Consider the following 13,096-nt stretch of genomic DNA (forward strand, 5'->3'; position numbering starts at 1 on the left):
ACTCTTTCACTATAAGGGCATACTGCTAAACCCACTGCTTTAAATACACTCCATCTTTTTGTTACGGGAGCCACAGTCATTGGGAATTAGTGAATAATAACAATGAGCCGTGACATGGCAACTTTTGGCACCCCTAAACTAACAAAAATCCACACATTTATAATGGATCACTAGATAATCAAGCAAAACTTCACGTTACAGTTTGTGTGAAGCAGTTCCAGATTGTGTGATAGGCCTTCCTTCCTGTACTTGCTCTACAGTGGCTATGGGGGGCTCTGCTTTAACCATTCCACTGGTGAAACGCCGCCTCTTCCGAGGCAGGTTTTATTTTTAATACATGTCCCAAAGAAGCCTAAAGAAACACAGAGGTCATTAGAGCCCCAATCTAGATTTATTTATACATATTAACTTATTTATTATTATTACGTTGTTTTTTTTGTTTTTACAAATTACCTTAAAGTTGTACATGGAAAACGTTTGGTATTCTCATTAGCTCACAAAACAAATTTACCTTTTCTTCAGTGTCTACAAATGGTATCACCACAATCGAAACGTGTACACCTTCAAAATATGTTTATTTCTGTCACAGTGTCACTTGTCATAACAAAGAGCAATTTAAAGCTATTTAAAAGTGACAAAAGTGTATTCAATCCAAGGAAGTGTTTAGAAAGGAGGTGTAATGCTGCAATAACAGATTGCCTTGACGCACATCCCTTCGGTTCTTTTAATCAGACCTTCATCTACGGGTAAGGTAGCTTTCACAGAAAGCAATCATATAGTCTTCCACTCTCTGGTCAGTAGCCTGTTTGTGTATCTCAGCATGTACAGTGCCAAGTCAAACTCAAGTCTCTTTCTCCAAGGCCTTTGGAGCATGTGAACAGGAACCTATATCTGGCTTTAGAGTCTTCACACTAGTCGGAAATGTAATTGTCTCATCTTCTTTGAAGAACAGAAGAGGACCATGCACAGTTAGTTCTGATTGTTTTTGAGGGGACTTTGCAGATTTCTCAGCATTTGAACTCAAAGTATGTCATCATGGGATCCCCCAAGTGATCTTCTGCTTCATGTTCCCCCTCCTTTCCCCCCCAAAAAACAAACAAACAAACAAAAAAAAACCCCCAGCTTGTACGGCCTGGAATAGAGCCAGTGTTAGTACCTGCCTTTTGTATGCGTGTAAACACACACCAGGCAGTGCTTTCTCACAGCTTGATATCCTGTGATTCTGACATTTTGGCAAGTGTCTTTTTGACCCGTAGGGCTGTGAGGCGGCAGGCTGGATTGTGGGCCCAGCATTCTGTCATCAGCTTTCCCATCTGTCTCAAACACTGAGGAAACACAAACTTATGTTACAGAGATTGCCGATTTGTTCGTTTCTGCAAGAGTAATGTAGAATATTTTTCCATGTTTTACCTCATCGCTGGTCCATCGATTAGGAAAGGATGGTCGTAGCTTCTTGATGCAGACCACCTCTCTCATGTCTTCATATGAAGGGTCTGTTGGAACCAGCTCATGGTACGGTAACTGGTACTCTTCAAGGATTCCTACAATAAACACGTTACAGAAGAGTCACATTCCTCTCTGATGCCGTTTAGCTTTTAGAAGGTGCTACAACTATTTATTCACTCCATTTACCTCCTGAGATGCAGCGACGTGCAATCTCCCAGAGAATGAGCCCAAAACTGTACATGTCAGCCATGATGTAAGACTGAAAGTGACTTCTGTTCAAAGTCTCTTCCAGAACCTCTGGAGGCATGTAGCGCTTTGTACCGACTCTTGTATTGGGGGGAATATCTACTTCATTTGTGTCACTAAAGAGTCAGACATCAAAGTAATAAGGACAAAAATTACTTTAAATACATGAATTCCAATATTTCTCATCATTCATCCTAAATAGAACACATTCATGAGAAATTCACCTGATAAACTTGACAGCCAGTCCTAGGTCAGCTATACAGCAGGTCCCATTTCTTTTCACAAGTATGTTCTTACTCTTCAGATCCCTGTGAGCAATGGCAGGTTTGCCCTGGGTGCCAAAGATCTCTGTGTGGAGGTGACAGAGTCCTGACACAGAGGAGTAGGCCAGTCGCAGCATAGCTTTATTGTCTAGAGTGGTCGATTTGAGGTAGTCATACAATGATCCATTTTCATGGTAGTCAGTTATTAAGTAGAGTTGGGTCCAAGAGCCAGTTCCTTTAATATCTGCAGCTATAAAACCTGTGAACGGGGGGGGGGGGGGGATGTATGGAACACAAAGAAAGATGGACCTTAACATTCAGCAGTTTCCCCTTAGGACTGGTTAGTATGGTGCTATTATATTACTTATACAAATTTTTTTTTTTTAATTTGCCCCTTTACATCTCCTTTCTCGGCACCTTTTTTGATTTAGCTGAAGTCAAAGAGCAACACAAAGCACTGAGAAACAAAGAAATTCTCACATAGGTGCAGAGACAAGGTAGTAAGTACTAGACAAACAGACTCACCCAGTATGTTCTCATGTCTCATTAAGACAGTCTGGTAGATTTCAGTCTCTCTGAACCAACTCGCTTCCTCAGTGGTGAAGAAAACTTTAACAGCTACCTTTTCTCCCCTCCACCTGCCCATCCACACCTCTCCGTATCTCCCCTTGCCTATCTGCTTCACCATCTGAATCTGCTTGGCTATCGTTCTCTGGACCTGAGGAGAAGCAAAAAAAAAAAGAAGGAAATGCTTAGATAAAATCTGACCCATGTGTTTCACCACATCTGTCATATTTCTTCAGAATTAAAACTCCAGTTTAAGGTTAAGTGAACGTCAGATGTGGGAGCTATGAAGTAAAATCAGGAATGGTACTGTTTTATTGTGTCTTGGCACATTTCTCAAGGTTTACCCAAGATTAAAAGAAGTCCCCCAAAACAAATACTTGTAACTTGTAGCTATAACAGTGTATTAATTACACACAGAAATTAAATACCGATATTCTGTCAATGATGCACACATTATTTGCAGACTGTCGACACATTTGCCAAAAAGGTCAAACACCCAATAAATGCATTTTCTAAAAACATTGCAATAATGCCAAAATTTGATATCATGATGGGCATATAAGTATCAAATGTACAACTATTACACACCCTGATGTTAGAAAAAAACAAAATGAATTTGGACCAAAGTACCAGGATGTTCACGTCCATGAAGCATCTTTTTGATTTAACTGTCACTTAGATGTAGTGAGTGTGTCTCACCAATAGAGGGAGCCCTGAGCCTGAGCCAGAGCTTTGTGATTGCTCTATCAAGTCTTTCAGAGATTCTCCAGGGGGGATGTATGTCTCATCCTGTTCTAGACCAATGCTGTAGCGAGGACGAGACTCCTGTCGTTTATACCTGTAAAATATCACAATATGTCAGTTTTAATTATTCACTAAAGAGAGGTTTCAATAAACCCTAATGAAGTTTGTTTTACTGTTTCATTGTAAGATGTAATTACCTGATGTAGCAGAAAATAATAATGACAGCCAATATAAGGGTGCATACAGTGACTGAAATCAACAAGGCCACATGGTGGATCTTCCCATCTACGTAGACTAGAGGGGGAGGATGAAAGAGACATTGAAAAAAGCATCAGAAATGTTTAAAGTCATGAAAAGTCATTTATCAAATTCCTCATCTAAGTTAAATGCAAAAAATTCTTGCATGTCAAAATGCAATAACTCTCTTTATACTCCAGAAACGTCACATTAAAACACAGGAAAAAACAAAGAATTTGAAATTTCCAAAGTGCCTCATGTAAAGGAAACAAAAAGGACTAAAGTACAGTAAACTGTGTACAAATCATATTTCACTCATCAATTTTTCATTTTCTTCTGGCACACACTTTCTTCCCTCAAGGCCCCAGTCAACAGCGAGAGGAAGCCCTCGACCAAGTCGATGAATTCCCCTCCTGATCCCCTATGATAGGGTTTCAGATTGATTGTGTCTGCTGGGGCCTGTGATTTCCCTGGGAATCTAGGCTTACTTTCTCTCAAACACACGGAAAGGCTCTCTCTCCCTCTCTCACACACACACACACACACACACACACACACACACAGGCAGTCTAATTCTGAACACGATGAGACACCAGTTTGCTCTTGACACGCCAGGACGGTTTGACACCGTCTCCTTCACTTGAGCCTCCTTTGACTCAATGAAAATGTCATGTCTCTGTCTTTTATCTCGTGTCTTGTCACACCATCAGCCACAGTTCAGGATCTTGTATCTATCATTGTAACTGCCGCTGCCAAACTGGAGAACTACTGGTGTTTTTGTGCATTTCATCTGCAACGAGGGAAAAAGCAGAAATTGGATAAATTAACTCACGAGGAGGTTTGAGTGGTGGCAGCGTAGGATGCAGATTTTTGTTACAGTAATCTTCATCTGTACAGCATTCTAGTGACCGCCTTTGACGTGAGTTCCCCGCGTCCTGAAAGACGGAAAAGTCATGTGAGGTACTTGGCTAGCATCTACAGTTAGGTTACAATTTCCTGCTTTATTAACTTAACCTCTTGTAATGCTTACCACCTAAATTAATTTTGGAAGGATTTGTGCCAGATGATGAAAAGAAAATGGCAGCAAGAGGAAGAAATTATGTGGATTATAATGTTACTTTCATCAACTTACTCTGCACTGAAATTCAGATCCGACCAGCCCAAGGCAACCTGCCGTCTGGACCGGCACCCCTCCCTCATCCTCCACCATTGTAAAACAGTAGCCATCCGTCCTGCAGAGGCAGATTTAGCGACAGTAGGTAAGGCGACCAGAAACATGACATGTTATGAAATAAATACTTTCTTTTGTTGGTGTTTCTCTTTACCTGCATGTGTTATTGGTTGAATCTTCTGGGCAGTGGTGATAACAGTGACACCACAGTAGTCTTTGGGAGGAGGAAGCAGGAGCTGTGCTGCCAAAAGTCTCCTTCCCACTCTCTGCTGCCTCCTTACTGGATGCTTTTAGCAGCATACTGTCCAATATGTTGCCTATACAACAGAGAAAAGAAGAAAATTACAAAAAATTAAATGGGAGAAAAACAAAATGATGAAGATCCACATCTCAACTTTCAGAAAGAGAACATTGCTAGAGAGTAGGCTTGCAGAATTTGGACATGTGCTATTAAATAACACAACAAGTATTTGCAGTAGCATAGCCAGACTTGGAGGTTGAATAGTCTGCTGAAGTGGGAAACAAGTTGTACTGCAATTGTGGAATATGTAAAATCCACAGGCTTTAACATAGTCACTAATAGGACTACAACAGATACCCAAACAGTCACAAAATTTGTATTCAGATGGCATTTCTAAGTCAGAATTACGACTACCTCATGTCCCAACACAAGTCCTTACATCTGTTCATGTACAGTAGGCTGTGACGAATAAGCTGCTTTGTAATATATGTTGATAAAACTGTTTCATGGGAGTTGCTGTATTGACTGTTCTTGTTTTTTCAGTGTCTGACAAAACTGTGAAAATAATTATCTGCTTCCTTTGCTTTCAGACGTCTCTTGCTTTTCCGTTGTATTAATTTAGTTCTCCGATATGTTCGTTACATTAGTAACATTTTGCAAGTGGTTTTGTTCTGTGACTCGGACTCTGCTGTTCATGGAGCATTTCATGAACCTTCAGTGCACCTGTAGCTTTTTAATCTCCCCTGCGGGAGAAGCTTAATATCTGCTCAGCGAAGCACTGAGCGAATAGATCCCAGCCAAGATGACAAATATCAACCCTACGTACTCAGTATTCACATCATAAATCCAGTTCACATGAGTGAACCGACTCAAATGAAATATAATCGTACCTACTCTAATGAAACAAAATCTACTAAGATGCAAATAAAGATAAAATGTGCAAGAAAAACTTGACAACATTCCAGATACGGGAAAAAAAACCAAAAAACTTTGAGCTCAAACACCTGCTATGAAACACGCTCTCTCGCACAGTCCCCTTACAAATGCTTCAGCTCCCGAAGCTGTTGTATTCCCTCGTTATCCTATTTCAAAAGGGCACCTGTTTGTCACTTGAGGGGAAAAAAGGGATCACGGAAGTGTCTCTCCTTCATGGCTTTTAAGATATTCATTCATCTGAGCATGCTCATTGGGACCAGATGCTTACAGCTGCAAGCACAGATGGTCCAAAACAAGCATGACTCTTTCTTCGCTGAAATAAACTATGAGCAGATACAGAATCTGCTCTCCTGCTCCTATTTCAGCCTCTTGAGAAGGAAGTGTGTGCAGGGTTTGAATGTGATAGTGTTTTCATGAGCAGCCTTTTCTTATTTCGGGACAGATTTTTTTAAAAACAGTTATAGACATTTGTCATCTAGCACTTCCCTTTCTAAATGCCCCTCTTGTACACACAGATAATTATGTTGATGATACTGCAAAAGAGGGATGGTGGGGTTTAAAGGGGTCACATTAACAATTGACCAATTTGAGAGAAAGGGAGCGAGGAAGACTAGGAGGGGGAGAAGAATGGGGGATTAGCAAACAAGAAGTGACAGAGCTGCGGGGAACTGGTGGGCAGTTTAGCAGCACACAGAGGGGATAGAGCAGAGGCCACTGGCCTTTTCCACCCTTTCTCTCACTCTGCCCTCCACCCCATCACTCCATAATGCTCACTCTCTTTGTGTTTCATTTTGCTGCAGACCTCAAACTCCCCCTTTCTTCTTCAGGCCATATCTCTTCTCGAGCGCCTCCCTGCTTCTTTCCTACATGCGTTCCTTCGTTTCTCCATTCAGACTTGCTTGTGTACTTTTCTCCAACCCTTTCTTCTTCTTCTTTTCCTTTTTTTTTTTTGGTTCTCACCCACATGACCTGCCTATCTTTCCCTACTGCGTTGTTTTCCTCTTCTTATCTTCCACTTTCTTTGCCCCATCTTCCCTGCGTGAGCCCACTGGATTGTCATGTGAGGTGCTGTTGCGCTGTTGACAAAACACAAAGCCCTTCACATCCATCCTGCACCTGGGATCTTTGGCTACTGCTCTGTCGTCGGCGTGAGCATGTGAGAAAGACAGTGGGAGGCAGACAAACAAGGAAAGAAGCAAAACGAAGGAAAAAAATGTAGAATGCCATTCATCCACCAAAACTGGAGCCAGGTGGCCAACTTAATGTTCTTGAACTTTTTGTGACTGTATAAAAAGGAAAGGAACTACATTATCCTCGAACTGTAACACTGGTACACTGTGACACTTTTTTGGTCTTAGTTTTCCACCTCTTACAAAAAAAATGCCTTTTATCTTTACAGAGATCCTGGGGTATTGAGTCATTTCTCTATAAGCCTGTGCCATCTGTTTATAAGGAGGAAGAGTGACCAAGGTGAAAAATGCAGTTGGTTGACAAAGTGCAAAGCTCTCACTCTACAATCTTATCTTCATGGAAAAGAAAAACATAGCCTTGAGTGAATTTAAGACATTCAAGTCATTTATTTATTTTTGTGTAAAACTGGACGTTAACTGATTGTGGCTGGTGAGAAAAATGTGCTGAACGTCTATCAATCAGCTCATTTGCCGGCCTCTCATCAGAGATCCTGGTGGTTGTTCCCTAATGAAAATGTAAATACATTTCAGCATGCACGGTTTGGTCTCAATTAGTGACCAATGGTGATGCTAAAATCTTACCAACTACCACTAACCTCACATAAGGCCATTGTCAACACTCAATTAACAACCATGTCCATACCCCCCACTCGGTCCTTGAAAAAAACCAAATAAAAAACCCAAAAGCTGAATGCATCTTTTCAACAAATGTCATTTTATGCAGCGTGTTTCTTTAAAAAGGTGAAAGAATGAAAAACTAAATATATTTACAGAAGACAAAAACAATGACAGAAGTGATGCTGTGCATGAGAGAGCAAGATGAAGAGAAGCGATGTGGACTAAGATAGACAGAGAGGAACAGTAAGAGAAAGAGCGCGCATATTCATTAGTTATCCTGGCCATGTCAAACAAGGTCTACCAGAAAAGCTCTTTCACCAAAGTCCATGTAAACACTACCCCCTCCCCTTTTCCACTTACGACACACTCATTTGACAACACGGCTCCCCTTCTCCCCTCAAAGTAGCAGTTCATCTTTTTGGTGTTTGACAGTTCAGTCTGTACACTAAAAGAAACGCACAAGGTAAAAGCCCTCCCCCCCCCTCCCCTCCCCTCTTTCCTGCTCTCACTCCCACTCTTAAGATTGTGTCTCTCTGTCTCTCTCCACCTTGATGTACATTCAGTTCCAGGTCTTATCTCCACGTTCTTGTTCCTGTCAGTGTTGAGATGAGCCGAGCCATCCCACATGTGCAGGAATGCGTTAATGAACCCCACTTTGCGATCTGAAGGCTGGATGCTTGGAAGTGAAGGTTGTCTGTCCTGGTGTTTTGGCTAAATTTGCTTTGAAATTCAAATGTGCTTTGCTTTTATCTGTGTCTCAAAGTGCTCTCTCCCCAACTGTGTGGTTGACCATGTTAACGAGGCACCATATAGAACACCAATTAACAATAAAAATAATCTTGAGTGTTTGGGCCTTGCTATTTGTTTTTTTTAACGTTTTTTTTAAGATCTTAAGGAGAAATATCCGTCTGCAATTCATTTCTTTGGAGTTTAACGTCATGAATAAATATTTATGGAACATAATATTCTGATCATTTGTTTATAGCCGATGGTAAGTTTAGAATAATATACTGGGGATAAAGTGTTAATCACCTATATCTCCACTTCTAAATCTTAAACACTTCAAGCATAAGTAAAAAAAAGTTGGAATACTACTTTAATAGAGGGAGAAATAATGCAATTAATAGCAGAAAGACAGAGAATGAATCACATTTTTGATGGAAACTTCTCCAACCAGAAGTTTTGATTTACTGTCAGTTCATGTTTCTGCTTTTTTTCCACTGGGGCGAATGTCACCATGACCATTTTTTCAAATGTCAGTCCTGCTTTTATGTGTTCGACCGGTCAACCCATGCTTATGTCTGGACAAATCACATTACAGCTATCTCTACTGTTTAATAGGAGCTCCAAAAACAGAGTTGTAAGAACTATGATGGTCCACCGACACAGATAAATGGGGGTGTTTCCAGCAACAGTTGCTGTAGAACCACGAGACATTTCCTGTGGTCTGAGAGTGCCCGGTGTTGTATGGCTCAGACTACAATCAGCTTTTAAAAGATTTGCTTCAGCAAAAACAGCACCATAAAAGTGAGAGCAAGGGAAGCTGTTGCATTCAGGCTTTTTATCCTCCAACACAACAACATAATCATCAGCCCTTCAGACATCCTTCATTATGCCACACTGATGAAGCATTGAGCCACTCTCTGCTTATACAGCTGTCAGCAGCTGCCAGCTTTATGCTGTGTGTGTCTCTGTTTCTCTTCTTTCATGGGAATTCCTGACAAGGGCCAACGGATGCTGGAACTCTGACTTAGGCTACGTCCACACTAATGCGTTTTCGTTTGAAGACACATCGTTTTCTCTCCATTTTGGCCTCCCGTCCACACTGAGACGGCGGTTTCGCTGATGGAAAACGCAGCATTTTGAAAAACGCTCTCGAAAATGCATACATTTGGAAACAGTGCTTTCACGTCACAGTGTGGAGAGCAAAAACGCAGACTTTCTAAAATGATGACGCATTTTAGGCATGTGATGCAGTCATGTGACGCAGTCATGTGACCAATTACACTAAGATAGCGGAGGGCATTATACAGCAGTTGTTTTGTTTTCTCTGAATTTTGACAGCCCTACTAAAGATATCAGTCTGTACATGCTCCAGATAGCTTTTCTTCAAATTCTTTAACTCTCACTCGCTTTTGAAACTTTGTACTTTTGTGTTACTCGCAGCAACAACTCCACCTCATTGTTAGTCCATTTAAAAAACTCGGTGGTTTTCCTCAACATTCTGCCGTGACGTTTCAAAGAGCTGGAAAGTAAATAAGCGGCAGACAGAAATGAGGCAGGTCAAATCTTCTTGCGCTTCATGAATGCACAGTACTGGAACATAAGCGTTTTTGGCCGTTTCAACGTGGACGCACAACTCTGTGAAAACGACTGAAAACGCTACTGTGAACGCGGAGCGTTTTCAGACGAAAATGCCGTTTTCAAATCTATCCGTAGCCTTAATTCCAGAAGGCCTTCAGCGTTCCCGTCAGAATGCAGGGAGATGATAAAACAGTCCTTGATGGAGGTGTGACAAAGCAAAGCAAAAGGAAAAGACAGAAAGGTGACCAGCTGATCTGTTCATGAAAGGCTTCTTTCCTTCTTATTCTCATGACGTCTGTGGGCCCACATCCGTTCACAGAGAGCAGGCATCTGGCTGGATCGGTGAGTCTGATGCCACTGGTTGAAATCTGACTCAAACATTGTGTCCTAATTTAACTACATGCTACCACCTGAAACTAATTTTTTATTAAGATGGAATACACAAGTGAGTCAATAAGGATTAATGTTGAGGTAATACAACAACTTGACTTGCAACAATGTCTTCAGTGTTGAATAACTTCTTATATGAAACACTCCTACTTATCTATTGAAATGGCCACTGTAGGAGATAAATTAAGCTACAAAAAGCTTTGGTGAACTCCAACAGATGCACAGAAGCATCTGCTCTTTTATACAAAAGAATGCTTGTTTGAGAAATACAGCATGTACAGTGACTGAAACATTATGAATTTTTATATTCAAAAGCCTAAACCCCAGTTGGAGGTAACAGGTGTCACAATGGTGGCTATCAACTTTCTCTGTTAAGCCAGGTTTTCTGCTTCAAGCTCTGTGCGTGTGTTTGATGGATCATATTAGTTCAATTCAATTTCAAAAAAATGATCCCTGTGAGTGTTGCCTACTCAAGAAATGTTATCAGATATGGATAGTACAGGTTGCTCCCTTGCCACAAGGGGTCACCACAGCTGGTATCTGCACATGTTTGATTTAGCGGTTTTACGCTGGATGCGCTTCCTGATGGAACCTTGAGGGGATTTGTGTTTTCAGCTGGAATTGAACAGGCGACCTTTTGTTTGCCAAGAAAATATGTTAACCACTACATAATGATGATAAATTGGTGATTAAAGCAGTAGTTTTTCATATGGGGGGGGCACTAAAAATATTTGGGTGGCACACCAAAAGCAGAACAGTCTCACGGATGCTACAGAAAATTTATAATCTAGGGATTTTAGAGCTGGAAAGATTCAACCTCAACACTAAGAAAATATAGATTAGAAATGGCTTTAGTTTGTCAGCAGATCACAGTGAAATTAATTTTATTGATTAAACAGATATTCTTGGGAGTGTGTCCTGTAGCTGAAATTCCACCAGTGTAAAAGACAACACAACCTGCTCCCGACCACGTTCAGAATAGGTAATCATGGGGATTTAGCCAGGTAAGAAGAAAGCCTCTTTCATGACGCAACTCTGACTTTAAGGTCACAATGGGCTGCTTATAAAATCATTTTGCTTAGCAGTATATCCATCTGACCACTGTTTGTTTTCTTGCTCTTGAATGATGCTGTTTTCAGACATCAGTCCCTTCACCCTACATGTTTTTAATATTCCAAAATACTTTTTAAGTAAGTAGTAGGGATGGGTACCGGTATCCGGTGCCATCATGGCATAACCAGACCGAAAAGCAGCGCACATTTCGGTGCTTTATTTCGGTGCTTCTTTTTCCTGAGCTATGATACACTTTAGATTCTAGCCAATCATTTTACGTTTCCGAGGATAGTAGGCGGGTCCAGGTACATATGTTCTTTTAGAGCAGAATTAGAATTAGAATTAGAATTCAACTTTATTGTCATTGCACATGCACAGGTACAGGGCAACGAAATGCAGTTTGCATCCATCCAGAAGTGCTTTAGTGATATAGATAGATTACAATATATATTAGCAATAATATAGATATGTGAGTATATTACAGAAATGGGTCTATTATGGTATGTTATAATGTACACGGTATGAAGTATGTTGTGAATATTCTATAACTCTAAGTATGTACAGGCTGTAGTGAGTACAAGCTATGTACAGGATATGAACAGGATATAAATATGAAAAACTATACAGAATATGAAATGAAATAAATAACTTTACAGAATCTGGGATATACAGCTATACAGAAATGGGAACTATGCAAGTTGTAAACAGTTGTAGGATTAAAGATTATCGAATGTACAGAATGATTATTTACACAGAGCTATACAGTAGTGCAGTTAAGATAAGTGAGGGTGTAGATAGTTTCTACAGAGGCTATATAAAGTGCTAGTGGTTGTGAGTGGTGGTTCAGTCCATGTTATTATTGTGTTTGAGGGTACAGTTGTCCATTGTGGGTGTGTGTATGTTCAGTCCATGAGTTTAACGTGGGTCAGATGTCAGGAGGCAGAGTTCAGGAGTCTGACAGCTGTGGGGAAGAAGCTATTCCGGTACCTGGTGGTCTTAGTCCGGAGGCTCCTGTGGCGCCTCCCAGAGGGCAGGAGGGTGAAGAGTCCATGTGATGGGTGACTGGGGTCTTTGATGATTTTCCCAGCCCTTTTCAGACACCGCTTCCTGTAGATGTCTTTTATGGCAGGAAGTGGTGCTCCGGCGATGCGCTGGGCAGTTTTCACGACCCTCTGCAACGCCTTCCGGTCCGAGGCAGAGCAGTTCCCGTACCAGACTGTTATACAGTTGGTCAGGATGCTCTCGATGGTGCAGCGATAGAAGTTCACCAGGATGTCTGAGGACAGGTGGTTCTTCCTCAGAGTCCTCAAGAAGAAGAGGCGCTGGTGAGCCTTCTTGACCAGCTTGGAGCAGTTGGTCGTCCAGGTGAGATCCTCGGAGATGTGGACTCCCAGGAACTTGAAGCTGCTCACACGCTCCACAGCCGTCCCCTTAATGTGGATGGGTGGATGTGGGTCAGCATTCCTCCTGTAGTCCACGATGAGCTCCTTGGTCTTCTCGGTGTTAAGCAGCAGGTTGTTTCTGTCGCACCACTCAGCCAGACGATCCACCTCCTCCCTGTAGGCGGCCTCATCGTTGTCACTGATGAGGCCAATCACCGTGGTGTCATCTGCAAACTTAATGATGGTGTTGGAACCATCAGCAGGTCTGCAGTCGTGGGTGAAGAGGGAGTAGAGGAAAGGGCTCATCA

General features: G+C 41.5%; 1 protein-coding gene across 2 annotated transcripts in view; it reads right to left on the minus strand.

Annotated features, from left to right (window-relative positions):
• Positions 1-558: 558 nt before the first annotated feature.
• Positions 559-13,096, minus strand: part of bmpr1ba (bone morphogenetic protein receptor, type IBa) — a 71,917-nt gene continuing 59,379 nt past the window's right edge. For both annotated transcript variants that reach the window (XM_026186620.2, XM_026186622.2), the window contains 10 exons: positions 4,829-4,991; positions 4,636-4,735; positions 4,336-4,438; positions 3,464-3,560; positions 3,222-3,360; positions 2,481-2,673; positions 1,917-2,214; positions 1,633-1,808; positions 1,411-1,541; positions 559-1,325 (listed from right to left, as the gene is read on the minus strand). In XM_026186620.2, the coding sequence (XP_026042405.1) occupies positions 1,200-1,325; positions 1,411-1,541; positions 1,633-1,808; positions 1,917-2,214; positions 2,481-2,673; positions 3,222-3,360; positions 3,464-3,560; positions 4,336-4,438; positions 4,636-4,735; positions 4,829-4,991 (1,526 nt within the window). In that variant the 3' untranslated portion in view covers positions 559-1,199. The remainder of the gene's footprint in view (positions 1,326-1,410; positions 1,542-1,632; positions 1,809-1,916; positions 2,215-2,480; positions 2,674-3,221; positions 3,361-3,463; positions 3,561-4,335; positions 4,439-4,635; positions 4,736-4,828; positions 4,992-13,096) is intronic.

The sequence above is a fragment of the Astatotilapia calliptera genome, chromosome 12, assembly GCF_964374335.1.
Source record: "Astatotilapia calliptera chromosome 12, fAstCal68.1, whole genome shotgun sequence".
Taxonomy (NCBI): domain Eukaryota; kingdom Metazoa; phylum Chordata; class Actinopteri; order Cichliformes; family Cichlidae; genus Astatotilapia; species Astatotilapia calliptera.